The following is a 26,308-nucleotide window of genomic DNA, read 5'->3' on the forward strand; positions in this document are numbered from 1 at the left end:
TTAAAATAAATTTTAAAATGATTCATTTTTATTGCAAAGTCACATATACAGAGAGGAGGAGAGACAGGATCTTCCATCCATTGATTCACTCCCCAAGTGACTGCAACAGCCGGAGCCGTGCAGATCCGAAGCCAGGAGCCTGGAGCTTCCTCCAGGTCACCCATGTGGGCATAGGATCCCAAAGCTTTGGGCCGTCCTCGACTGCTTCCCCAGGCCACAAGCAGGGAGCTGGATGGGAAGTGGAGCTGCCTGGATTAGAACCGGCGTCCATATGGGATCCTGGCGCGTTCAGGGTGAGGACTTTAGCTGCTAGGCCATGCCGCCGGGCACAGTAGTAGGGGCAGTGAAAAAATAACAACCACAGCTAATAATAGCCAAACTACCAAAAGCTGTTTTGAGATAAGAAGGAAAAACAACATGGATTTACAGAGTTCCCAAATAACATTCTGCATTTTTGGAATTAAAAACATACTTTTCTAAAACAAAAACAAAACACATACCTTTCTTCAGAAAGACCACTTTCACTAAATTTTAAAGTGGCAACACATTCTAGACATGAAAGGGTGGGGGAGAATGAGGACACTGGTAACGGTTAAGTTAAAGGGACTTTACAGTTGTTAGAAACTGGTAAGGTTTGTTTTGGTTGCATCCTATGGCAGGCATAAGGAAATCCTGACATAACTAACCTATCCTGTATTGACGCTCTGGAACTACAATTCCCAGAATGCCACAATGCAGACTCCCAGCAGCTTTGCTGTTTTGACCCAGGGCTCCTCGGGACCAGGCTAGGAGCACTTGGACCAACTTACTACTAATGGCTTCTCCTAGCAAAGCAGTGATTGTTCCTGGAAACGGAGGCGGAGACGTGGCCACCCATGGCTGGTACGGCTGGGTGAAGAAGAGGCTGGAGCAGGTAAGAGTTAGGGCTCACGGCCGTGGTAATTAGCCTGGGTCAATGAAGAGTCAGGTAATGAATGTCCCCATGTCCTCCACAAAGCGTGTCTTCCTGTGTCTCTCCCCTGCCACCCTCTTTTAGACTCCAGAACTAATGAGTTTGGTGCTGAAACTGCCTGGAAGACCTCCCTGGCGGCTCAGGGTTAGGGTGAATGCAATCACTTGTTGGACGCACAGTGCGTTGCCACCTGCCCGCCCTCTAGGTGCAGCTGGCTATTTGGGGACTTTCCAGATGACTTTTTTTGTCTGTCTTCATTGTTTCCTGCTTCAGATTTTCTTTTTTTAATTCCACATGTAGCAGTGAATGGATGAAAAGGATACATGTAACACGTGTGTGAATTCTGAGGCTTAATCTAATGAATGCCCAAGGTACAATGGGGAATGTTTCCAGTATCCCTGAGAGTTAGAGAGACAGAGAGCTGCTATCTACTGGTCTGCTCCTCACATGTCCGTAAATGCAGGATTTATTTTATTTATTTTTTTAAAGATGTATCTATTTTTATTGCAAAATCAGATGTACAGAGAGTTGGAGAGACAGAGAGGAAGATCTTCCGTTTGATGATTCACTCCCCAAGTGACCACAATGACCGGTCCTGCGCCGATCTGAAGCCAGGAGCCAGGAAGTGCCTCCAGGTCTCCCACGCGGGTGCTGGGTCCCAAGGCTTTGGGCTGTCCTCAACTGTTTTCCCAGGCAAATGCAGGATTTAGAGGGGATGGCGGGAGGGAAGTGGAAGGACACCCCATTGACCACTCCAGTTCTCACCACTGCTTCCCAGGGTATGTGTTAGCAGGCAGCTGGAACTGGCAGCTGGCACTGGGCATCCAACCCAGGTACTGTGGGACAGGACACAGCCCACCCTCAAACACCCCCACGAAGTGTTCTTAAATTAACCTATGTATTTCATCCATCGCTGTACCTGCCTCCTTAAAGACTTGTTTTTATGTGCTCTTCTTTTTCACAGTATTTCTACAACCATGGCCAGTGTCCTTCAAATAATAGATTGTTTAATTTGGATGTTTTGTGAGTTTTGTAAAAGGGGTATTCTGACTGGGCTCGTTGTCAGAACCTAGTGGCTAAATCTTTGCGTTGTATCATCCAGGATCCCCTGAGGGCACCAGTTCATATCCCGGCTGCTCCACTTCCCTTCCAGCTCACTGCCTGTGCCCTGGGAGAGCAGTTGAGGACGGCCCAAAGCCTTGAGACCCTGCACCTGCCGTGGGAGACCTGGAGGGATAGGATCAGCTTGCTCCGGCCATTGTGGCCACTTGTGGAGTGAGCTAGCAAATCGAAGATCTTTCTTTCTGTATCTCCTTCTCTCTGTATATCTGCCTAGTAAATAATAATAATAATAATAAATGTTTTTTAAAAATGATGTTCTGATCCTGATTATCAAGTTCATCATCATTTTTTTTTTTGCGCTTTCCACAATCTACCAGTGCAACTATCAACATTTATTCCTCTGTTGGATTTTCAACAGGAATAAATTCGAGGCTGTAAAAAAATTAAATAAAATAGTGGTGTATGTTTGGATTAGGGTGTGGCTGAAAAGCAACCCACCAGGTTAAGGGCTTGAGCCATCCAAGACAGTGGCATCTCCGACTTCCTGTCCCATGTTCTACCTGTCCCCGAGCAAGCAGCCTGGCTCCAGATCGGTTTGCGTGGAATATGTGAAGCCACCTCCTCTGCATACCTCAGTGCCCGTGTGTGTACAAATACACACAGATGCAGATGCAGATCTGCATAGAAATCTGCACAGCTGCATAGGTGTAAGGAAGCACTACAACGTATGGCACCGTAAGAGATAAGTATACTCTGGTACTTTGAAGTCCATGTCTAGTTTTTCATAATATTCATTTTCCATGAACCTTTTTGTAGACCCCCTCCTAGGCATAGACTTCAGAATTTTTAGCCCCAGAGTAAACACCTATTGGTTTCATTTCCGCAAAAGTGCCCTTGTGGGACTGCAAGTGCAATTTAGGAGCAGGAATTGTAAGATTGTGTGTCAATCTACAGCGCTTCTTCCAATTCGTTTCCAGATATAAACAAATGCTCCACTGTGTTGATAAAGATCCTCTCTGTATCTTACTCATTAGCAAAGCGTGAGCTGTAATTGAGATCTTTATTTTAGTTTTCTCCCCTCTTCTCTTATCACAGATTCCTGGTTTCCAGTGTTTGGCTAAAAACATGCCTGATCCATGTAAGTTATGATTTTTGTTTTTGTTAAAGATTTACTTATTGTTTGAAAGGCACTGTTAGGAGGAGAGACAAAGAGACCTTTTATCCATGGATTTATTGCCCCCCACTCCACCCCCAGGTGGCCAGTGTGGCCAGGGCTGGAAACCATTGGCCTCTTCTGGGTCTCCCATGTGGGTGCCGGAGCAGAATATGTGGAATCAAGTGTGAATAAGGCAAGACACTTGAGGAGGAGGGTGTGAACCAAGACTATCCTGCTGAACTTAATTTATTCAAGTTGAGTTCCTGTTGAACTTGGCAAGTGTCTTGATATCCCCGTCTGTATGTCTGCAAGCATTTTAAGGCCGAACTGAGGCCTTATGCTAGGAGCCTGTTTTTTTTGGAAAGGAAGAATTTTAAAATGTCCTGAAGAGGTTTCTTGTTTGTTGTAATTGGAGAAAGAGGAAGAAAGAAATCCCATTCATTGTACCAAATGCACGCAAAGGCGGAAACAGAAACTCAGTCCGTGTGTCCGGTGCTGGAGCCATCACCACGGCCTCCCGGGGCTGTATAAGCAGGGCCTCACAGCCCAGCCTTCAGATGTGGGACACCAGAGGCTTCCCCTGTGAACCTTTACATTTGAAATTTACACCAAATTAACATCATATCTCATTTATTATTCCTTCAGTATTTTCTCTTTTTTCCAGTATTTTCCTGAAGTAATTTAGTTAGCCTTTTTTTGCAATTGTAGAATCAGCCGAAAGTTCATTCTGTAAAATAGAGATTAAGTTTTCCAATTAGCCAAGCGGAAGCAGCTGGTTTTCTAGACAGGAAATGCCTAAAGAGAGCAGAAGCTAACGAAATAGTGGCCTGTACTTTTTTTTTTTAAGATTTATTTACTTTTATTACAAAGTCAGATATACAGAGAGGAGAGGCAGAGAGGAAGGTCTTCCGTCCGATGATTCACTCCCCAAGTGACCGCAACAATCCGATGCCGGGAACCAGGAACCTCTGCCGGGTCTCCCACATGGGTGCAGGGTCCCAAAGCTTTGGACCGTCCTCAACTGCTTTCCCAAGCCACAAGCAGGGAGCTGGATGGGAAGTGGAGCGGCCGGGATTAGAACCAGTGCCCATATGGGATCCCGGTGCGTTCAAGGTGAGGACTTTAGCTGCTAGGCCACGCCACCGGGCCCTGGCCTGTGCTTTAGTATTTTCTGATAAGAGTGCTATAAAACATAAAAATGAAGCCACATGCGAAGATGACAGATTGGGGCTTTCAAGCAGCTGTGTGGGTCTCCTTGGTTCCTTTGGGAGAGCCCCATCGCTCCATGTGGTCCTGCAGGGTCACTCTGAGGATGGTGGGGTGGCATTGAGCTGTGACTCCTGTGACGTGACAGCCCCATCTCCCCAGCTCTTGGGAACTGTTGAAACAGGTGTCTGTTGGGATGGCAGGAGGCATTGAGCTGAGGGCGCCTGTCACATCACACCTCCTCCTCTCTCCCTGAACCTTAGTTACAGCTCGAGAGAGCATCTGGCTGCCCTTCATGGAGACAGAACTGCACTGTGACGAGAGGACCATCATCATTGGCCACAGCTCCGGGGCCATCGCGGCCATGAGGTGCAACCTTCCCTAGATTGCTGCTTGCTCTGCAGGCTGCAGGCTTGCTGGGCAAATCCGGTGTCTATCTCAAGCTTCTTCTTATGATCTATTTATTTTGGGCCCAGCACAATAGCATAGTAGCTAAGGTCCTCTCCTTGCACACGCCGGGATCCCATATGGGTTCCGGTTCTAATACCAGCGGCCCTGCTTCCCATCTAGCTCCCTGCTTGTGACCTGATAAGGCAGTCGAGGATGGCCCAAAGCCTTGGGACCCTGCACCCATGTGGGAGACCTGGAAGAGTTCCTGGCTCCTGGCTTTGGATTGGCTCAGCTCCGGCTGTTGCGGCCGCTTGGGGGGTGAACCATCGGACGAAAGATCTTCCTTTCTGTCTCTCCTCCTCTCTGTATATCTGCTTTTCCAATAAAAATAAATAAATCTTTAAAAAAAAGATTTATTTAATTTTATTGCTAAGTCAGATTTACAGAACAGAGACAAAGATATTCCATCTGCTGATTCATTCCCCAAATGACCACAATGGCTAAAGCTGAACTGATCCAAAGACAGGAGACAGGAATTTCTTCTGGGTTTCCCATGCAGGTGCAGGGTCCCAAGGTTTTGGGCTGTCCTTGACTGCTTTCCCAGGCCACAAGCAGGGAGCTGGATGGGAAGCAGGGCTATTGGGATTAGAACCGACACCTGTATGGGATCCTGGGTGCATGCAAGGAAAGGATTTTAGCCAGTAGGTTACCGCGCTGGGCCCTAAAGGACATTTTTAATACAACTGCAGAGAAATGCAGCACTGTTGGATTTGCTAGGTGTATTCGTGTGCCTAGGATTCTGTAAGGCAGCGGCCTTGTTCTCTCCGGAGGTACGTGCTAAAGTAGGGATGAAATGTGAACAATCTAAGTGCATATTGCTCTTTCAACTTCATAGATTTGGTTGTTTTTCAAAATCAGTGATTGGGAAGACAGACATAGCTATAAAATACCAATCCTATGTCTTCACACCACGTCTTTTCTTAGCCTGGTGTTTGTGGAGTGAGGGTACTGCAGGGACAAGCTGGGTGTCTCTTGCCTGGGCACTGGGCCAAGCACTAGGGATGCAGGGTTACTACCCACTTGCCTCTAAGGAGCTGGTGCTTTATTGGGAGAGGCACCCAGGCATGCTACAGTACAATGAGGGCGTGCATTTCTGGTTTTGTGGTGTTTGTTCCAATAGAGTTCATGGACAGCTTGCATCAGAATCTCCACGGTTGTGTGTATATATGTATGCTTGGGGAGGGTGAGTCAATCAGGTCTTTATTTATTTATTAAAGATTTATTTATGTTTATTGGAAGGCCAGATATACAGAGAGGGAGAGAGACAGAGAGGAAGATCATCCGTCCAATAGTTCATTCTCCAAGTGACGCAATGGCCAGAGCTGAGCAAATCCGAAGCCAAGAGCCAGGAGCTTCCTCTGGGTCTCCCACGTGGGTGCAGGGTCCCAAAGCTTTGGGCCGTCCTCTTCTGCATTCCCAGGCCACAGGCAGGTAGCTGGATGGGAAGTGGGGCTGCTGGGATTAGAACCATCACCCAAATGGGACCAAGGCGAGGACTTTTAACTGCTGCGCTATCGCGATAGGCCCCAATCAGGCATTTAAATGTCGATTCCTAGGCCTCAATTCCAGCCCCCTGAGTCCATGTTCTGAGGCTACCCCTAGGCATCTGCATGTTAGCCAGGGAGGTAATGCCCGTACAGATTCAAGGTGGCTTGATGCACATATTGGTGGGAATGGTGACTTTTCTTGTTTTTTTCATTACCAAAGGATTTCAGAAAAGGTCGCCAAGATTGGATTTCTAGCTCAGCACTTTCCAGGGTATTTTTTCACATCAGCCTCCATAGCACAGAGCATGCATGTCCTGAAAGCTCAACATTGAATCAGGTTTTTTAAGTGGCATGTCGACTGGTTCAGGATCAGAGTTAACCTCCCGTATCAGCCTATTTCATGTTTTTCCTCGCAGGTATGCAGAAACACATCAAGTGTATGCTGTTGTACTCGTGTCTGCCTACACGTCAGACTTGGGGGATGAAAATGAGCGTGCAAGTGGTAAGTCTGGAAACAGAAACCCCCCGGGAAAAGCCATTCCTCAACAAGTGGGATTGCCCATTGAGGTTAGCACACACTGCTGTCTTCTTAGAAAGGCTAGAAGGGAGGGGCATTTGGAAGACGGACTCCCGTGTTTTGGGGACAAGCTAGGCACTTCAGGAGGTGGTAGACCTCTCTCCAAGGGGAAGTCTTTCCAAAAATATGGTTTTATTTGAGCCAAATCTTCCTTCTTCACCAAAGGCCATGGTCACAGTTACACACCTACCAATCTGAAGGCAAAAGAAGTGCTTGTCTAACACACACTTGGGCCGTGACTCTTCGCATGTCTGCCTGCGACTCTACTAGGTGTTCTAGAAGACACAGGATAGACTGCCCACGGGCACTGATAGGTCGTATGTTCCCCCACAGGATACTTCAGCCGTCCCTGGCAGTGGGAGAAGATCAAAGCCAACTGTCCTGTCATCGTGCAGTTTGGCTCCACAGATGACCCTTTCCTGCCCTGGAAAGAACAGCAAGAAGTGGCCGACAGGTTGGACGCCAAACTATACCAATTCAGTGACCGCGGCCACTTTCAGAACACGGAGTTCCCTGAGCTGATTGACGCAGTCAGGTCTATGCTCAAGATGTCAGAATAGACACCTGCTATTTCTGCCTCCCAGCAGAGTGGGTGGAGTCTTAATACGGATCATCAATGACTAGACGCATGAAGCATCCAATTCCTAAAGTGCCTGGAAAATGGACATGTGTTTCAGTGCTCATAACCAGGTTGGGAACAGCGTTTGCATTTTGTATAGAATCTGAATGTCTTGGAATTGCCGTGTACAGGACATAGCACTTGTCCCGACTGCAGCAGGAATGGAACCAGGCCTCCCCTCTGTCAAATCAAAGTTAAATAGGTTTTGGTTTATGTTGTAGGAGTTGTACTCTTTGAAATGAAGCCTTTTCATTCTGGGTGAGACATGAGCGAAACTCCAGAGTATTGGCTCAGAGTTCAAGATACTACGCTCTTGTTAGGAGCTAGTTATTAATCCCATGCCAGGGTATTTCCCTTGGATGTTCCCCACCTGCCCAGTCCTTCAGACATCATGAGTCAGGGGTCTGCGGGGCCAGGCAGGGGCCAGAGGCACAGGGACTAGATTTGTAAGAAGTGTCTTGTCTAAATTGTCACTATATACAAATGTGGCAAGGGGTTGCCAATTTTTTTTGGGGGGGGGGAATGTTCACACAGTGGTTTTTGAAGCTGGAGAATTGTCATCTCTGTCTACACAGTCCATGTACACATGCATTGTACGTGGGCTGTGTTAGTTGGGAACAAGCAGTGCAAATCAAAAGATTCACAAACAAAAGACACACAAAGCCCAAATCGGCCCTTTCTGTGATCTTGGCCATGAGAGCCAAGCCAGGTGTTTTGATTAAGTCAGCAACCTTTCCAGACTTCAGATTTTGTTCTGTAAACTCCAACTTCTTAACGTCCTTAAGAGCTGCTTAAGTATCATTCCAACAATTTTATTCTCATCATAGCTCCTTCAGATAAACCCTTTTTCATTAATTCCAACATCTTGGGGCTCTTATGATCCCAAGTAGCGCCTCAGTCTCGGGTGACTGCCCGCCTGCGTTGCAGAGCCTGAGTTTGCAACAGAAATGCCTTCCCACAGTGTTACGCTGCAGGGCCAGTCAGAGCTACCATTTTAACTTGAAAAAAAAACAGATGACATAAGTTTTCAGGGGCAGTTTCTTTGGGGGAGTGGGAATTTTCAAAGTTATACCATGGTGAACACACCCATTTTACTTTACTTAGGTATAATTTAAATTTGCTACATTGAACTTAAGAATTTTATCCATTAAAAATAATTAAAAACTTGTTTGACAAGCTAGCATAAAGCAAGTTAGATAAGTTGGTTGAATTGTAGTATTTTTGGAAACTATTGGACATTGATCTGACCAAGCCTATACTTTCTTTTATTATACTTAAATCTCAATTAGTAATGAATTCTTTATTCTCTGTCCTTTTTTTCTCTGAAGTTCTTTAAAAATTTATACAAATCACAGTTCCTGATAATTCCTTGTCATCTTCCACGCATATTCAATTGAGCAGTAATTACCCCTGATACTGCTCATGCCTATCGATTAAATTAAGATGCACCTAGGATTACAGAGGTACAGCCTAATGCTCTACCCAGCAACCAGAGTTAGCTGTCAAGTGTCAACATCCACCTGGTGTTATAAGAGCTGTATTTCAAGTGTTTCATGGTCACCAGTGGCCAGTGGTTAGCTTACTGGACACAAAATGTTTCTATCATTATAGGAAACAATTGAATAGCAGTGGTCTAGGGCATATATGTTTTATTTACTTTTTCTCACCCACCATGTAATGGATAGTCCAAAGTGACACAATTTGAAATGATTTTTCTTTAGTTTCTTTACTCACCATCAAAGTTATAAGCCTCTAAAATCTGCTTATCACCAAGGTAAAACAGGGATTTCTTGTGAGAATCCACCAGAACATCTCATCAAAACCAGACTTGTGGACTCTGATTATCTCACATGTTTCTATGGAGAAACCTCAACCCACCTGGACAGTATCTGTTCTCGGGTGAGTAAACTACCTAATATTAACTGGAAACCTAATATTAACTGAAAGAGCCGTGTCACCCCTTCTGCCTGTGAAGACACTGAGAAAACAGCTGTGTGGACCAGACACTGACTCCTTCCTGCCTTGAACCTACACTTCCAGCATCCAGAACCGAGAAGTAAACGTTGCTGAGAAACTGCCCAGCCTATGGTATTCTGCTCTAGTAGACAGAACAGACAGCGTCTAATCATTTAGCTAAAGTGAAAAATAGATCATTCCGTCCATTCATGCTGCAACTCGGTGATGGAGGTGCCATTTTTGTCCCCTCAAACTGTATTACTGTTTCCTTATTCTCTAAAAATCATAGCTGATGGATCTAAGCAGAAACCCCGGTACGGTGGCCTAGTGGCTAAGGTCCTCACTTCGCACACGCCAGGATCCCACATGGATGCCGGTTCTAATCCCGGCAGCTCCACTTCCCATCCAGCTCCCTGCTTGTGGCCTGGAAAAGCAGTTGAGGACGGCCCAATACATTGGGACCCTGCACCCGCGTGGGAGATCTGGAAGAGGTTCCTGGCTCCTGAGTTGGGATCGGCACAGCACTGACCGTTGTGGTCACTTGGGGAGTGAATCATCGGACGGAAGATCTTCCTCTCTATCTCTCCTCCTCTGTGTATATCTGACTTTGTAATGAAAATAAAATAAAGGTTAAAAAAAAAAAAACAGGAGCCTCTTCTCCCATGCAGGTGCAGGGTCCCAAGGCTGTGGGCCGTCCTCAACTGCTTTCCCAGGCCACAAGCAGGGAGCTGGATGGGAAGCGGGGCTGCTGGGATTAGAACTGACACCCATATGGGATCCTGGTGCGTGCAAGGAGAAGACTTAAGCAGTTAGGCTACCATGCCAGATCCTTAATTTTTTTCTTAATGAAATCATTAAGAAAAACCAACAGAAATGGTGGTACTGAGCCAATTACAAAATTTCCAAAGGAAGCTTTAATAAATAGTGTAAAATGAACTCCTACACGCTCTAGTTGTTAGCAGAGTACTTGGTCAATATGGATTTGACTTCTTTCTTCGAACCATCAAAAAATCTGAAAGCTTCAAAAGATATAGTTCTCCAGTTTCAATGTGTTATGTTCAACAAAGAATTTTACTGTGAGTTTTATCTCTTCAGTGTTGGCCACTTCACCAATATAAATTCAGTCTTCACAAATAAAAATATAATTTCCATAGCAGCAGATCTGTATGCATTACTGTGAAGTTTACTTTCAGGGAAATCTTATGTTTCATCATGAATTCAATTATCTGCTCTCAAAGGAACTTCACTTGCAAAATGTCAGTCAAATCTGTCACTCTCTTAAAATTCAAGCCATTCTGTCATGTAAATACAGTTAGATGGTGAAATTTCACCACCTTCATGGCAATCATCAAATACCTATAAAAAGGAAAAAAAAATGCTGTTATGAAGTTTTAAAATATTCGTGACCCAGCCATTTAAGTGCAGCATTAAAATCTGCACTTGAAAGAGCACTCTGAGAAGGCTGGATGGCCTACTCTCTCGGTCATTCCCATCTGGTGACAGTCAAGGTCAAGGGCGGCCCCCCAGCCCTCCACACTCACCGGGCAGAGTCCGCAGGGTGTCCGCACCAGACCTGTGGGTGGGATGACCGGGCTGACTGCCCGGTACAGCTTCATGTGGCCTTCCACGCTGCCAACTGTGCCCTCCTTGGCAGCAATGATTGTCATCTCCACTTTGCCATCATAAATGAGGGTGTTCAAGATGGTTTCAATGTCCTCCATGGACAATTCCACCTACAAAAGGGCTGTGTTACAAGGACACAGAGGGCTGGGGGACATGCTTTGGCAGGGTGTTCTGAACCCGATGACACAGGCAGCAGGGGGCTGGAGAAGGGGTGACTGAAGGACACGGACGGTCCAAGTGTGTACAAACCACGCACGCGCTACGCAGACGTCTCTCCTCATGTGAGGTCTGACGCTTTGTGCTGTCTTCAACTAAAATCTACACATGTCAAAAATAACATTCCTTCACCCAATTTTCCCTGAACCTCAATCCTTCCCTGATCAACCATGTAATCATTATAAAAAATTGATATATATTTATATATATATGAAACATTCCTCTGACGAACATTAGATTGACATCTGATAAAATGAGGAGACAGCATTCTAGACTTCAAACAGCGCCAAGGTCCTGGTTCCTTATGAGAAGCCTGTGACCGGAGGAATGAAAATGACTTGTGGAAATGCGCTCAGCCTTGTCTGCAGACTGAGGAAAGCAGCAGGGCCCTTGGGGATGGCACCGCGTACGAACACACCCATAAAGGCCAACTGACGCCAGCGCGCTGATGTGCAAATACACTGAAATGTCCCCGACAAAGTCAAGAACTTCCAGTTTTTGGGTTCAGGTGGTGAAGTGTAGTGCAGCTCCAACTCCAGAGCAGGGACCACGGCATGCAGGATGGCAGTACTCACAGCCAGGATACTGACAGGGGCCTGAACTAGTGCGTGTGGAACACACTCGAGCATGTCCTGTCAGGAAGAAGGCCTTTGTGAACCACAAGTAAGAGTCTAAGAAGAGGTGAGAAGCGGAGTTCCGACCTTACTGATCCCCAGCTCGCAGATGTACTTCCACACTTCATGCGACGAAGCAAACGAACTGTTCCTTTGGATCATCGGATTCTGTTTGCTTTCTCGCGCTGCTTCTCCCTATCGGGATTGAAATACCAGGGGGAGAGCAAGAATCACGGGGAATAGTTCCTGAATTCACCCACCAGCAGAACAAAATCTTTTATAATGATCTACGTCCGTATTTTCAGTCCTCTAGAATATGACATACAAGATCAAAAACACTCTGAAAAAAAAAAAAAAAAACAGAAAATATTTGTGATGATATTTCCTCAATTATGCCTCACCTTGCTCTGTAGAAATTTAAAGCACTGCTGGTTAAGCACCTCTACAAATTCTGATTCAAAATCCTGGTCGCTGTACCAAGCCCCTCCAGTGACAGACCGGTCCGGCTGCAGGTTATACAGCATATACACCTTCTTTTTTGAGGCCTAGGGGAAAATTAAAAAAAACCAACAGTCATATCTTCAGCATGTACGAGTATACGAGTATGGGATTCTGCTTAAACTCACAGAGTCAGGACTCATCATCAACTACAGCCTATATTCTACTTAGGGATTGTTAATCTCCCCTCGTGTCCCTTTTCTCTCTATGCGGGACACCGCATCACATGCTGCTGTCATCTCTTCTCAGCCGCCTTTCGGCTGGGATCCTTTAGCTATAATGCTGCCACAAAGCTGTGATCACAGCTGTAGCAGCTTTGCACACTGGAGCTTATCAGATGACTCCTGCATGACACTTGTCGTTGTGTGTGTGAATATTCTGGTGCCTTCTTATTCTGTGCTGCTCCAAGATTTCAGCACCATGTTATGTGTGAAGGAATTCTGTACAGGTGTGTTCACTACTCCTTGGGTAATGCTGCTTCCAGGGCTGCTAAGGTGAGAGAGAAGATTTAGACTAACCCCAGGACATGTAAGTATCCAGGTACTTATCTACGTAACAGCTGCATTTATCTCCAACTCTCATCCACTTCCACTTGAACCACCGCAGCCTCCTCCCCTCATTTACCTGTAATTCCCAGTCCAACAGTGAGAAACCTGAATCCATTACTGTTTAACAAAGATCGATGGCCGCTGACCCTGGCTCCTGGGTGCTGGCCTCTCCACCTCTTGAATTTATCAACAAGATGCTTATCACTCATGTTGGGCCCTGGGACCCCTCGAGGGTAGACCTTTTACAAGGTGATGCATGGCAGGCCCTGAGTCTCAGGCCAGGAGCTCTCCATGCTGAGAACCACCACCATGTGCACTTTCAGCCACAGGACATCAGCCCAACTAATTGGGAGGGAAAGCGGACTGGAGACGGAGCTCAATCATATGGCCAAGGATTCCATCATGCCTGTGTAATGAACCACCCCCAACCCCCCCCAAAAAAAAACCCAAACCTTGGGACATGGAAGCGTAGCTGTACTTCCATTGCTGGGAATCAAACATCCATGCACCAGCAAGGTGATGCATCCTAGGATATGGAGGCGTCCTGGCCCCTCTCCGACCTTGCTAGCTCTTCAATTAGCTGGTTCCTTGCATCTTTTGTAACAAAACTGTAATGGTAAGTGTGGTGCTTTCCTGAATTTTGTATCATTCCACCAAATTATTAAACCTGTACAAGTCATGGGAACCCCAAAACTTGTCACTAGATGGTCAAGGCATGGCTGTTCAGGGGACCCATGAACTGTGACAGCTATCTAAAGTAAGGGCAGCACTTTGCCTTTGATCAGTGGCACTTGCGCTGAGTACCTACTGTTGGAATTGCACTACAGCCAGCTATTCTCATCCATTTGCTTGAATGCTCCCTTCCGGTGTGCTGTGAATAGTGGCAGCAGAATGACTAACTGAGCTCCTCAAGAACGATGTGGTCGCCCTGGGTGCTGTTCTCATGTCCACTGCCCTTTGCCTTCAGTCTAATGAATGGCTCTCACTCCCACATTACTAAGGTTGGTGCCTCTCCAATGAAGTTCTTCTCTACAGTGATAAAAAATTTAATTTCTTTTTTTTTTAAGATTTATTTATTGTTTTTATTGCAAAGTTAGATATACAGAGAGGAAGAGAGACAGAGAGGAAGATTCTCCGTTTGATGATTCACTCTGTAAGTGGCCGCAGCAGCCAGTGCTGCCCCATCCGAAGCCAGGAGTCAGGAACTTCTTCCAGGTCTCCCACGCGGGTGCAGGGTCCCAAGGCTTTGGGCCGTCCTCGACTGCTTTCCCAGGCCACAAGCAAGGAGCTAGATGGGAAGTGGGGTTGCTGGGATTAGAACCGGCACCCATATGGGATCCTGGCACGTACAAGGCGAGGACTTTAGCTGCTAGGCCTCCACAATGGGCCCAAAATTTTAATTTCTTTTGTTACATTCTGCATTCCACTCTATGCTCTTTCTACTTCCTAAATGGCATTAAAAAAATTCGTGCACATAAAGATGTACTCTTTGTGCTGTGGCTTCTGATACATCCTCAGTGCCAACACAATATGAAAGTTTCTCTGCCCTAAAAATACCTGCTGCCCTTCACCCTTCCAATTTTCCCCACCAGTCATCCCTAGCCCCAGGTCTTTTTTTTTTTTAAGACTTATTGTATTTTTTTAATTGGAAAGGCAGATTTGCAGAGAGGGAGATATAGGCCACAAGCAGAGAGTTGGATGGGAAGCGGAGCAGCCAGGACACAAACTGGCACCCACAGGGGATTCTCATTCAAGGCGAGGACTTTATCCACTAGGCTACCGCATCAGGCCCCCGTATTTTTTTTTAATAGCATGTCTATAGGTTTGCCTTTTAAAAAACATGCAGGGTCCGGCGCGGTGGCCTAGCGGCTAAAGTCCTCTCCTTTAACACACCAGGATCCCATATGAGCACCGGTTCTAATCCCGGCAGCTCCACTTCCCATCCAGCTCCCTGCTTGTGGCCTGGGAAAGCAGTCAGGGACAGCCCAAAGCCCTGGGAGCCTGTACCTACGTGGGAGACCTGGAGGAATTTCCTGGCTTTGGATCAGCATAGCACCGGCCATTGCGCTCACTTGGGAAGTGAATCATCGGACGGAAGATCTTCCTCTCTGTCTCTCTTCCTCTCTGTATATCTGACTTTGTAATAAAAATAAATAAATCTTAAAAAAAAAAAAAGAAAGAAAGAAAAAAGAAAAGCAGTGGAGTTCGGCCCAAAGCCTTGGGTTCCTGCACCCGCGTGGGAGACCTGGAGGAAGTTCCTGGCTCCTGGCTTCGGATTGGCTCAGCACCAGCACCACCATTGCAGTCACTTGGGGAGTGAATCATCAGGTGGAAGATCTTGTTCTCTGTCTTTTCTCCTCTCTGTATATCTGACTTTGCAATAAAAATAAATAATCTTTAAAAAGAAACAAAACAACAAAAAAACAAACATCATGCAGTACATAGCCCTGCAGACTCACTCAGCAGTGAGGGCGACTCATGTCTATCCATAAGAAGGATCTGGGGAGGAGACACCAGGCCGCCCGGGATGGGAGCTCTCCCAGAGCTCTGGGATTTGCACCTGAGCACACCTGAGCACCTAGTGTCTGCCCATCGTCAGCAGACACTCAGCAGCTGACTGTGCCCTGAGACAGGTAACAGGCGAGAACCAACTCCATCTCTTACATACCTCAGTGCCAGCAAAATGCTTTAGGACTCCAGAAAGGCTTCACCGAGGAGAGTAGAGTCGTTTTAGATTTTCGAATGGATAAGACACCAAAAATTAAGTATTTAGTGACAAATCTAAGCAGCATCTCCAAACCAATCTAATATGAGCTAAAGGCTTAAGAAGTCTTTTTTTTAACCAGTAGCTATAGATCATGACATGGCTCAAAGAATCCAAATTAGATATGGAGCAACAGATAAAAATGAGCATTTGGGGGAAGAAAAATTACTCACTGCGACAGATTTAACAGCTTTGATAAGCTTTTTACTTTCCAGATTCTTTAGAATTTTATTGATTTCTGTTAATGGCAAGTTACTTTTATATCGGATATCTCTGCTCCATATTCCTACAAGAAAGGAAAGAAACAAACTGAGTGTTGGAGTTCATGGATTTTGATTTTCACCCCTTGCCTCACATCACCAGCAAACCTGCAGTGCAAAGTTGACAATAAATCCTCCCACAAGCTTTCTGTAAACAGGTCACAGGAACACCAAGGGACATGGGGTCTTACACCCCTGGATAAAGCCCTACATGTATGCAAAACCATGAATTTGTCCTATGCTTGACCTCAACTGCAAATTTCTTGGAATCTTTTGAAAAAATGAATAGAAACGGCACTTTCATATTGAATGCTACTGAATTGTCATCTCTGCCATTCCCTTGTGTATTGCGATATTGTCACTCCAGGTTGTAAATGTGTAAAGCGAAGTTAAGCCTGAGTCAGGTCAATGACCATGCTCTGCTGGGAGCAGCGGAAGCTTTGGGCACGTGTATTCATTCACCACATAACACCGCAGCTGAAAACTGCAAACAAGCCTGTGAGGCCCACAGTCCTAAAGCTGTGTGTGGGAAGAGGATATGTGGAAAACACTTGGCTTTGCTTCCAATGTAGAAATAGAATGAAATAGGAAGTTTTCTTCTTTTTTTAAATACAGAGAATAGGTTTCTCATAAAATTATTTCTAAAATGTTAATTAGAAGGGCCTAGTGCTGTAGCCTAGTGGCTAAAGTCCTCGCCTTACACGTACCATAAACCCATATGGGTGCTGGTTTGTGTCCCAGCTGCTCCACTTCCCATCCAGCTCCCTGCTTATGGTCTGGGAAGGAAGCAGAGGACGGCCCAGAGCCTTGGGACCCTGCATCCATGTGGGAGAGCTGGAGAGGCTCCTGGCTTTGAATCAGCTCAGCTCTGGCCACTGTGGCCACTTGGGGAGTGAACCAGCAGATGGAAGATCTTTGTCTCGCCTCTCTGTAAATCTGACTTTCCAAAAATAAATAAATAAATAAATAAATAAATAAATAAATCTTACATAAAAATGTTAATCTAAAACTTAATCATACAGTTTCGATCACATAATATCTCAAGCTAATATCAATGACTCAAGAGATTGGAGATAATAACTGCAGTCTTGCTACAGTTCTGGGGGAGAAGGAAGCCACAGCTGTTGGCAGTAAACACTGCAGGACGGCCCTGATGTGCCTACCTGGCTTCCCTGTGGTCCGTGCCAGAACCAGAGCTGGGGCCACACATCACCATTCACAGGCCTGAAGGAGAAGCCATCACCATCTAACCCCTGCTTCCCCCCAACCCTGAGGTAGCACTGGCAAGGTCGCCCAGCATGTGACAGGTGTGCTGCGTGTCCCCCCTTTAACACAAAGGGCAGGCACACTGGTCCGCTGTCCCCTGAGAGGCCAGGAGCTCAGCGCCTGGGAGGAGGCCTCACATGCTTACCTTTATTTCCTGCATCCTCTATGATTTGATAGACTAGTTTTTCTTGGTTATCCGATCCCTTCATTTTACTGCAGGGGAATAAAGCAGAATGAAGAAGGCACAGGGGTATGGGGCAGTCTAAGACTCTACATCACTACTTCAATGAATGAGCAGACAACGTCAACACACTGACTTATTGACCAAAAGAAAGGCTTACCTTAGAAAGAATGAGACAGAGCTGTATGTACCAACATGAAAAGATGTCCAAGATATAGTAAGTGAAAAAAACAAGTTACACAACAGTACGGATAGCATGACCCCATTTTGTTTCTTTTAAAAAGATTATATATAAATACATAGTATGTGAGTAGATAACCACCTTTGTGTATTTATATATAGCTAGAAGAACGTGTATACAGCAAACTACTAGGAGCAGCCCACCTGGGCAGTGGAGTTTAGGACAGCAGCGGGCAGTGAGACGCAGAACAGGCTCGTATTACGCACTTCTGCGTGAGCTCCTCCTCCTAACACATCTATTACTTTTGTTTTCATTAATATGCTCTTAGGCTTAAAAAACAGGTGCTTACCCAGCATTCTGAGAGTCCTTTATTCTATATAAAAGGCCTGTGTTGCTCCGTAAGAGATCCAATTGGCCCTAGAGTGTTTGTGTTTTTTTAATAGAAAACAAGAGTCAGTTATACTGGAGACAAACCGAGTGACTTTTCACATTTTCATTATATGAACTGAAAGAGTCTACCTCCCACAGTGACTGTCAGCTCTCACCTGATACACATCTTGGCCTATAGACTGGCACTTATCTGTCCAATCTTAACACATGGAAACAGGGGCCCTCTCAGCCACAACTCCCCAACTGTCAGAAGCCCAGTGGGACCACCTTTGGGGTTCTCCTAAGTTCCCAACCAAGGGATTTCAGAAACATGGCAGAAAACAGCTTGAATGCATTCTGTATAACCACTACTGCTGTAGGCCAGGCACAGCTTATATTCAATTAGACCTAGTCCTGGTCCATGAAAAGCTCAGAGTGGCAGAGGAGAGAGGGTTGGCCAGATGGAGGTGCTCTGGGACGACTCTGTAAAATCAGAGAGACGCTTCATGGGCAACAGCCAGACACCAGCAGCAAGAAGCAAATCGAAGCCAAGAACCATGCGCAGTCCCGTGGTGACCCTCCACAAGGGGTGGGGGCCTGGGAAGCAGCAGGGAGTGGCTCCAAGGCCTGACAGCCACCAGCATGGAAGCCAGCCTAAGGCTTAACAAGCAGCAGGGTCCAGGAGGCAGGGGAGAACAGATGGCCACATCCACCGTCCTCCACCTCTGTGTCCTCCTCAGACCCTCGGCGGACTGCAGGGCGCGCCCCACCTGGAGGAGGGTCCCTGCTTCCTCGGTTCACCAAGCTCAATGCTGTCTCCAGAACAGTGTCAGGCCAGACCTCTCGCAATCCCATCCTCGAGTCACGTTGCTACGTAACAGGAGCCAGCACAGCTCCGTCATCGAAACACTGATGACTCCAACACAGCTCGACTATCCCTAATTCAGAACCCAAAACGCTCCAAGTCCTGAAACCTTCTGAGTGTCCACCGGAGGCTCCAAAGTTTCAGATCGTGAAGTGCTCTGGATCTGCAGCTTAGTTCAGCCTTTAGTGTATGTGGAAATATTCCAAAGTCCCAACAACTACAGGGTCTGAGACATTTCTGGTCCCAGGTGTTTCAGATTGAGGGACCCTAACCCTATCGACAAGGAATCTCGGGAACTGGCTGGAGTTACCTTACCATGGACAAGAGTCTGTTGATGGCCACCGCCCTCTGCTGGGCTTCGATGTGAGGCATTTCATTCTGAATCACCTGGTCTGTGATTCCATGCGGCAACTGCTGGCATAACTCTAGAATCCTAGAAACAGAGGCAGGGTGGGGTCACCCTTCTCTATTTTCCAAAGACAGTAATCAAGCACACATAAGCCACAGTTTCTGTTGTTTTTTACATCTGTCAAGTAATCCAGGTTTCTACCTAGTTTGGAACATACATACGATAGAAATTGAGGTCGATGATATCTGAATATATATTCACATTATTAATATTATTTTAAGGGCGGTATCCCCTTCCTTCACCAAGATGAACTTTCTCTCTCTCTCTTTTTTTTTTAAAGATTTATTTATTTTTATTGCAATGTCAAATATACAGAGGAGGAGAGACACAGAGGAAGATCCTCCATCCGATAATTCATTCTGTAAGTGGCTGCGACAACCGGTGCTGCGCCGATCCAAAGCCAGGAGCCAGGAGCTTCCTCCAGGTCTCCCATGCGGATGCAGGGTCCCAAGGCTTTGGGCCATCCTCGACTGCCTTCCCAGGCCACAAGCAGGGAGCTGGATGGAAAGTGGAGCTGCCGGGATTAGAACTGGCGTCCATATGGGATCCCGGTGCATTCAAGGCGAGGACTTTTAGCAGCTAGGCCACCGCGCCAGGCCCAAACTGAACTTTCAATTAAAACAAAAGTTTAGTAAAAACGCAGAAGAACGTTTTGCAGCTAAAGCATCAGCTTTTCTAGACAAAAAGAGGAGCCGAGGTGGAGTCGCTCCAAGCACAGACTGGCAACAGGAAGCCAAATCCTTTTTATTCGAAAGGCAGAGTTAAGAGAGCGAGAGAAACAGACAGATCTTCCATTCACAGGTTCAGTACTCTCACGGCAAAAACGGCCAGTGTTGGGCCAGGCTGCAGCATAAAACCAGCAGTTTCTTTCAGCTCTCCCACATGGGTGTCAGAGGCCCACGTACTTGGGCCACCTTCTGCTGTTTTTGCAGGTGTCCTTAACAGGGAGCTGGATTGGAAGTGGAGCAGCCAGGACACTAACCTGTTGCTCCTAAGATGGTGACATCCCAACCAGCAGCCTTACGTGCTATGCCACAATGTCCGGGCCTGAAGCCAAAAAATTAGGGGGACGGGGCCCGATAGGGTGGTGCACAGGCTAGTCCTTCCCCCTGTGGCGCCGGCATCCCCTGTGCTCGCCGGTTCGCGTCCCGGCTGCTCCACTTGCATCCAGCTCGCTGCTAATGGCCTGGGACACTGACCTAGCTAGAGCCCTCGTGGGCATCTGCACAGTGAATCAGTGGACGGAAGATATCCTCTCTCTCCCCAGTTCTGTCCTGTCTTCTGTAGGGCGTCCAGAGAAGGAATCAAGCCGCCCAAATGCCTGGCCGCCAACCACGCATCCCGCGCCGCTCACCTGTTTTCTATCTCGACGGGGTCCGCGTCAGGCGGCTGCACCTTCACCTTTACCTCCGCCATGACGGTGCAGCCCCCGACTCCGCGGGGGACAGAGGCACACACAGCCACGAGAGGGCGAACGACCGGGGAAACCAGCCGCCCGAGGAAAACAGCACAGCGCAGGGCTTCAGCGGCCGCCTTCTTCGTGTCGCAGCCGGTCCTTCCTTGTCTGTCAGCTTGGGGTGGCCAAGTCACGCCTGTTCCAACACTCGCGCCTGCGTCTTTACAGCTCGTGGTTCTTGTTTTCTAGAAGATGTCTGTCTGTGGGGTGAAAGGGCCTGGATTCTTCCTTGTAACTCTTGGAAACCATCTTTTCATATTTTGCACCCTCAGAGAAGGAAGGCATATTTTTGGACGCCGAAAGAAAAACCTGAGGAAAGGTTCTTCAGGCGCCAATGGGTCGCCCGCAAGGGGCAGGGGCGGGGCTAGTTGCCAGGGAGCCAAATTTTCACCAATCAGCGGCTGAGCTTCAAGTGGGCGGGTGCGGCTCGCAGCGTCTGTGGTAACCTGGGCCCGGGAGAAGAAAGGGAGCGAAGCGGTGAGCGGCGGCTGGTGACCCTGCTGTGGGAGGCGCTGGTGGTTGGTTCTGATCTCAGTCTTGTTGGCTGGAGGAAGAGGAGGTCGTGCCTCATTCCAGCCCAAGGGGTGTCCACGTCCCTGGCTGTCCTTGAGGGAGAGAGCCGGGAGTAGCGGGGTTCTGGCTCGGGAGGGCGGGGAGGCGGTCCCAGGGGAGAGAACAAAGAGTGGGTGACTGTAAGGTGCTGAGGACCGACGCCTCCGTTTACACCCAGCTGGTCGGCCTTGTTCTCTGTCCTATTGGCGAGGCCCCATTGGCCGGCCCAGACTCCCAAGGACCTCCCAAGGACAGCCACTGGTCGCCAGGTGTGACTGCCTCCCTGGATAGTTTCATTCCTAACTAGTTTTTCAAATTTTAACTGTATCCTCATTTGAATGGAAATGGGAGTATGGACCACTGCCGCAGGTCCAGCTGCACATCTACAGGGACGATAGCTGTGCTGTATCTACATTTGTATTCTTGGCTCTCGATCTGGGATCTGTTCAGCAAAGACATTAGGTTTAGTTTTTCTATTGTTATTATTATTATTATTAGCAAGGCAGAGTTAGAGAGGAAGAGAAAAAGAGAGAGAATCTTCCATCCACTGCTTCAACCCCCAAATGGCCCCAACGACAGGTCCAAATCCAAGAGCCAAGAGTCTCCCACGCGGGTGCCGGGTCCCAAGGCTCTGGACCGTCTTCTACTCTTTCCCAGGCCACAAGTAGGGAGCTGGATGGGAAGTGGAACAACTGGAACTTGAATGGGTAGCTGCATAAGATACTGGCTTTACAGGTGGAGACTGAATGTGCTACACCACAACACTGACCCCTAGTTATTCCGTTTTTGTAGAATACAGTGTTTGGTATCACTCATGCAGAGAGGATACCCAGAGCAGGACTGTTAGAATTATAACAATTAAGGGTCACCTCAGTAACTCTACTAGCTAACCTTCTGCCTACAAGCACCAGCATTCCATATGGACGCTGGTTCATGTCCCAGCAACTGATCCACCTCCCATCCACCTCCTAGTTTGTAGCGGATAGCCCAAAGCCTTTGACCCTGTACCCATCCACTTTGGAAACCCAGAAGAGGCTCCTGACTCCTGGCTTCAGATCAGCTCAGCTCCAGCCGTGGTGGCCATTTGCACGGTCTGGGATGGGTGGGTGTCTTTCCTTCTCTCCATTAATCTGATCTGCATTTACAATAAAAACAAATGAATAAGCCAATAAGTGTTTCTTACAAGAATTGCAACAACCAGAACCAGAAGATAATTGCAATAAAAAAAACTAGGAATAGCCTAAACTATAAATTGAGTTCTCAAAAGGCCATGTGAACACATGAGAAATTGTAGATAATACAATGGAAGTGCAAGAAGCAGGCTGCAAAGATTGAATAGATGTGTAGATTATAGATTTTTTTTTTAGGTTAATTTTTCTTTTATTAGGATTCAGGTTCCAAACAAAGTAAAAAGCAGTGGCAAGAAGGGTTCGGGATAGGTAGGAGATGACCAGGGAACACCAGGCCTAGCTAGGTGGGCCACTGCCAGAGGCCAACTGGGAACCTGGGGTTGAAAGGGATCGGGAACAGGTTGTCAGGGGCCGGCCTAAAAGAGCAGACGAAGGTTAGCGGATGGTGTATCGGACATAGGGGACTTCGACGTCCTCGCCACTCTCGTCGTTGCAGCACAGCTCAAGCACCAGCGCTCTCACATGGCAGCCCAGCCTTCGCTTTGACACACGGCTCACAGTCTCTGTCATCGGCTGGTCCAACCACTGCTTGAGCTTCGCCGCTGGCATGAAGAAGGAGTAAAGCATGGATACACTCTGCGACAGCATGGTGATCTCCAATTTGTGCTCTGTCTTAAAATAGTCAAGGAATTGTTTGAGAGTCATCTCCTCACCATTGGGTTGCAGTCCCTGAACCTCGAAGCGATCCCACAGTGTCCATTCTTGGTTATAGTACTGGTGACGTGGTGCAGCCAGCAGTTCAGAAAAAACGAAAAACGGTAGGGCCAAGTTAAGGAAACCATTCTTGTAGGATTCGAGGTGTCAGTGCCCCTGCACTACCTTGTACAGCTCCAGACACACAAGGCCAACGACAGCTGCTGTGGTCGTGGCAATGGCCGGGACGATCTAGGCCTAGGAGAGCAGTGGAGGATGATCCCAAGCCTTGGGACCCTGCATCCATATGCAAGACTTGCTCAGCTGTGGTAGTTGTGGACATCTGGGAAGTGAATCAGCGGATGGAAGATCTTTCTCTCTGTCTCTCCTCTCCATAAATCTGTCTTTTCCATAAAAATTTCTTAAAAAAAGATAAAAGCAACAAAATCTTTAAAACATTGAATACTATTTGCAGGTGGCACAGGAACAGTTTTTGCTTTTCTATTTTATTAGTTTTGCTGCGTTTATATGAGGCAGGGTGCTTTGGCTTTTGTGTCTAGATACCAGTGCCTCTTGGGATGTCTTATTCTCTGATGTTCTTGATGTCAGGAAAGAAAATGACGGCTGGTTCAGTGTGTGTCCCTCAGATCATACCACTGCGAGTGCCTCAGCCTGGAAGAGCAAACCATGAAATCGATCACAACACTCTCTTGGAAATGAAATCAGGTAGGAGTCGCCGGTGTTTGAAATGGTTGAAAATGACATTATCCTCCTCTGTGTTCATCTGGGGGCAGATTGCTCTCTGTGTGTTTTCTTTTAAGATTTATTTTGTGGGAAGGGGGCATGCAATGGCTCAATTGGTTAATCTTCCACCTCCAGGCACCAGCATCCTATATGGGAGCTGTTTCATGTTCCGGCCGCTCTACTTTCCATCCAGCTCCCTTCTTATGACTTGGAGAAGCAGTGGAGGATGGCTCAGGTCCTTGGGACCCTGTATCCATGTGGGAGACCTAAAAGAAGATGCTGGTTCCTGGCTTTGGATCTGCTCAGCTCTGGTGGTCGCAGCCACTTGGGGAGTGAATCAGTGAATGGACGATCTTTTCTCTCTCTCTTTCCTTCTTTCTCTATAAAATCTGTCCTTCCAATAAAAAATAAATAAATCTTTAAAAATATAGGTGTCCAGGAGACACTTTCAAATGAAAAAATGCAAGACTGGTGAGTTGAGACTAGGAGATGCTGACTTTATCCTAATAAATTAGGGAAGAAAAAGAAAATTGATTTTTTAAATTTTTCCCTACATTTTACACTGTATTCCTTTTTAAAAGATTCATTTATTTTTATTGGAAAGGCAGATCTACATGGAGGAGGGACAGAGAAAGATCTTCCATCCACTGATTCTCTCTCCAAATAACTGCAATGGCCAAAGCAGAGCCAATCCGAAGCCAGGAGCCAGGAGCTTCTCCAGGGTCTCCCACATGGGTACAGGGTCCTAAGGCTTTGATCCATCCTCTACTGCTTTCCCAGGCTACAAGCAGGGAGCTGGATGGGAAGTGGAGCAGCCAAGACATGAACCAGTACCTATATGGGATCCTAGTGCATACAAGGGGAGGATTAGCCAGGTAAGTCATCTTGCCAGGCCCTATCAGTATTAATTCTACATATTTGTTTTATAGATACACTCACAATTCTTTATAAAGATATCATTTTTAATTTTTTAAAAGTTTATTTTTAGCTTGACTGATGTGTACCAGCTGGTACAAAATCAGATGGAGTCTGTCAGCTGCACTGGCCAAAGCACGTACTGGTGGATGCAGCTGCCTGTTCAGTTCTGCCCCAGCCCCATATCTCACACAAGCTGACAGGTGCTGGGGTCCAGCTCAGCCAGCCCTCCACAGACCCAGTCCTCATGCATACCAGTGGATGCTGCCGCCTAGTCAGGGTAACCCCCAGTAACCCGCACCAGGCCTATCCCTAGCCCCAGTTTTTGTGTGTACTGGCCTGTGCTGAAGCCTAACCTGGTGCACCCCAGCTCTCATGCACACCCATGGGTACTGCAGCTTAGCTCAGCCTGACCCACCCCCAGATCTGGTCCTCACGTATGCCAACAGGCACCACTGCCTTGTCTGGCCTGGCCTGCCCTCAGCCCTGGTTCTTGGGCTCACCAGTGGGAGGTACAGCCTAGCACCAGAGTGCCAAGCACCAGAGTTCCCTTGCCAAGCATGTTCCCAGCCCTGTATCTTACACATGCCAGGGGATATTATGGTATTGCCTGACATGATTTGTGCCCAAACTTGGCACTTGCCAACTGATGCTGCAGCCTTAGCCTGGCTGGCTAGTTCTCACTATCAACTGCAGGTACTAGAGCCAGTCTGGCCTGCCCTTCACCCAGCCCACACCCATGCCAATGGGTGCTATAACCTTACCCAACCTGGTCCATTCACAACCCCAGCTCTTGTACTCACTGGTGGGAGCTGCAGCCCATCAGGGGAGTCCCCAGAGTTCCCCTACCATACCTGTTCCCAGTCCTGCGACTTGTGGGTGCTTTGACTCAGCTTTGCATGGCACGCCTATAGTCTCAGCTCTCACTGGCAGGCGGTGCGGTCTGGCACAGCTGGACCTGGCCCACACCCTGTCCTGGCTCTCCTATGTGTCAATAGGTGTGGAGGTCTGGCCCAACCTGTCCTGTCTGCAGATGCGGCCCATACAAATGCTGACAAATGCTGCAGACCTGCATGGCCTGTCCCCAGACCCAGCTTTTGTGCTTTCCAGTGGGAGCTGAGGCATAGTAGGGGAGTTCCTGAAGCTCACGCATGGATCTCACATGTGGATTTCATGTGTGGATCTCATGCATGTCAGCAGGGACAGTAGCTCTGCTTGGTATGGTCTGTCCTTAGTCCTGGCCCCTGTGTGCACTAGTGGGTTATACAGCCTATCCCTATTTGACCTTCTCCCAACCCCAGCTCCTGCAGGTGTCAGGTGGAATTCTGTGGTCCACCCTGTCTAGGCCCATTACCACCCCATGTCTCTGTGTAAAACTGTGAGTGCTACAGTCCCACAGAGACAAACCCACAAGTCTCCTGCAGAATCTGCCCCCAGATCCAGTTCTTTTGTGTGCTAGTAGGTGTTGTGGTCCAGCCTGATGTGTCTCACTTCCTTCTTCAACACTCACAGGAGGGTACCGTGGACTAGCACAGCCAGGCAGGCCCTGCATCCCTGCT

General features: G+C 47.4%; 3 protein-coding genes and 1 pseudogene across 4 annotated transcripts in view; 2 read left to right on the top strand and 2 right to left on the bottom strand.

Moving 5' to 3' along the window:
* The first annotated feature begins 733 nt into the window (after positions 1 to 733).
* On the top strand, positions 734 to 7,615 carry RBBP9 (RB binding protein 9, serine hydrolase). Its single transcript, XM_004585973.4, has 5 exons — positions 734 to 913; positions 3,110 to 3,152; positions 4,640 to 4,745; positions 6,730 to 6,815; positions 7,224 to 7,615. The coding sequence occupies exons 1-5, from the start codon at positions 815 to 817 to the stop codon at positions 7,448 to 7,450; spliced, it is 561 nt and encodes a 186-aa protein (XP_004586030.1). The 5' UTR covers positions 734 to 814; the 3' UTR covers positions 7,451 to 7,615.
* Positions 7,616 to 10,360: 2,745 nt separating this feature from the next.
* On the bottom strand, positions 10,361 to 20,809 carry POLR3F (RNA polymerase III subunit F). 2 transcript variants are annotated; one of them, XM_058679645.1, is made up of 10 exons: positions 20,614 to 20,809; positions 19,166 to 19,283; positions 17,966 to 18,033; positions 17,596 to 17,616; positions 17,400 to 17,467; positions 15,902 to 16,014; positions 12,320 to 12,463; positions 12,006 to 12,113; positions 11,007 to 11,198; positions 10,361 to 10,821 (listed from the first exon to the last, which is right to left on the bottom strand). In XM_058679645.1, the coding sequence occupies exons 1-10, from the start codon at positions 20,673 to 20,675 to the stop codon at positions 10,744 to 10,746; spliced, it is 972 nt and encodes a 323-aa protein (XP_058535628.1). In that variant the 5' UTR covers positions 20,676 to 20,809; the 3' UTR covers positions 10,361 to 10,743. The 2 variants fall into 2 exon arrangements, with proteins under 2 accessions (XP_058535628.1, XP_004585694.1); XM_004585637.4 differs by lacking the exon at positions 17,596 to 17,616 and having other exon boundaries at positions 20,614 to 20,808.
* A 319-nt stretch (positions 20,810 to 21,128) lies between these two features.
* Positions 21,129 to 26,308, top strand: part of DZANK1 (double zinc ribbon and ankyrin repeat domains 1) — a 39,596-nt gene continuing 34,416 nt past the window's right edge. The window contains exons 1-2 of the mRNA XM_058679491.1: positions 21,129 to 21,192; positions 23,700 to 23,816. Of these exons, the coding sequence (XP_058535474.1) occupies positions 23,708 to 23,816 (109 nt within the window). The 5' untranslated portion in view covers positions 21,129 to 21,192; positions 23,700 to 23,707. The remainder of the gene's footprint in view (positions 21,193 to 23,699; positions 23,817 to 26,308) is intronic.
* LOC101534796 (ubiquitin-like modifier-activating enzyme 1) lies at positions 22,633 to 23,433 on the bottom strand (annotated as a pseudogene).

This window comes from Ochotona princeps, chromosome 22, assembly GCF_030435755.1.
Source record: "Ochotona princeps isolate mOchPri1 chromosome 22, mOchPri1.hap1, whole genome shotgun sequence".
NCBI lineage: Eukaryota > Metazoa > Chordata > Mammalia > Lagomorpha > Ochotonidae > Ochotona > Ochotona princeps.

What these genes read in the sequence shown, in the direction of transcription:
- RBBP9 (XM_004585973.4), top strand. Translation starts at nt 815, where the DNA reads ATGGCTTCTCCTAGCAAAGCAGTGATTGTTCCTGGAAACGGAGGCGGA. An exon ending in TGAAGAAGAGGCTGGAGCAG is followed by an intron (nt 914 to 3,109) that starts GTAAGAGTTAGG and finishes CTCTTATCACAG; the next exon opens with ATTCCTGGTTTCCAGTGTTT. An exon ending in TGAAAATGAGCGTGCAAGTG is followed by an intron (nt 6,816 to 7,223) that starts GTAAGTCTGGAA and finishes GTTCCCCCACAG; the next exon opens with GATACTTCAGCCGTCCCTGG.
- POLR3F (XM_058679645.1), bottom strand. Translation starts at nt 20,675, where the DNA reads ATGGCGGAGGTAAAGGTGAAGGTGCAGCCGCCTGACGCGGACCCCGTC. An exon ending in CCCGTCGAGATAGAAAACAG is followed by an intron (nt 19,284 to 20,613) that starts GTGAGCGGCGCG and finishes CTCTGTTTCTAG; the next exon opens with GATTCTAGAGTTATGCCAGC. An exon ending in TCTGTCTCATTCTTTCTAAG is followed by an intron (nt 17,468 to 17,595) that starts GTAAGCCTTTCT and finishes ATTCCCCTGCAG; the next exon opens with TAAAATGAAGGGATCGGATA.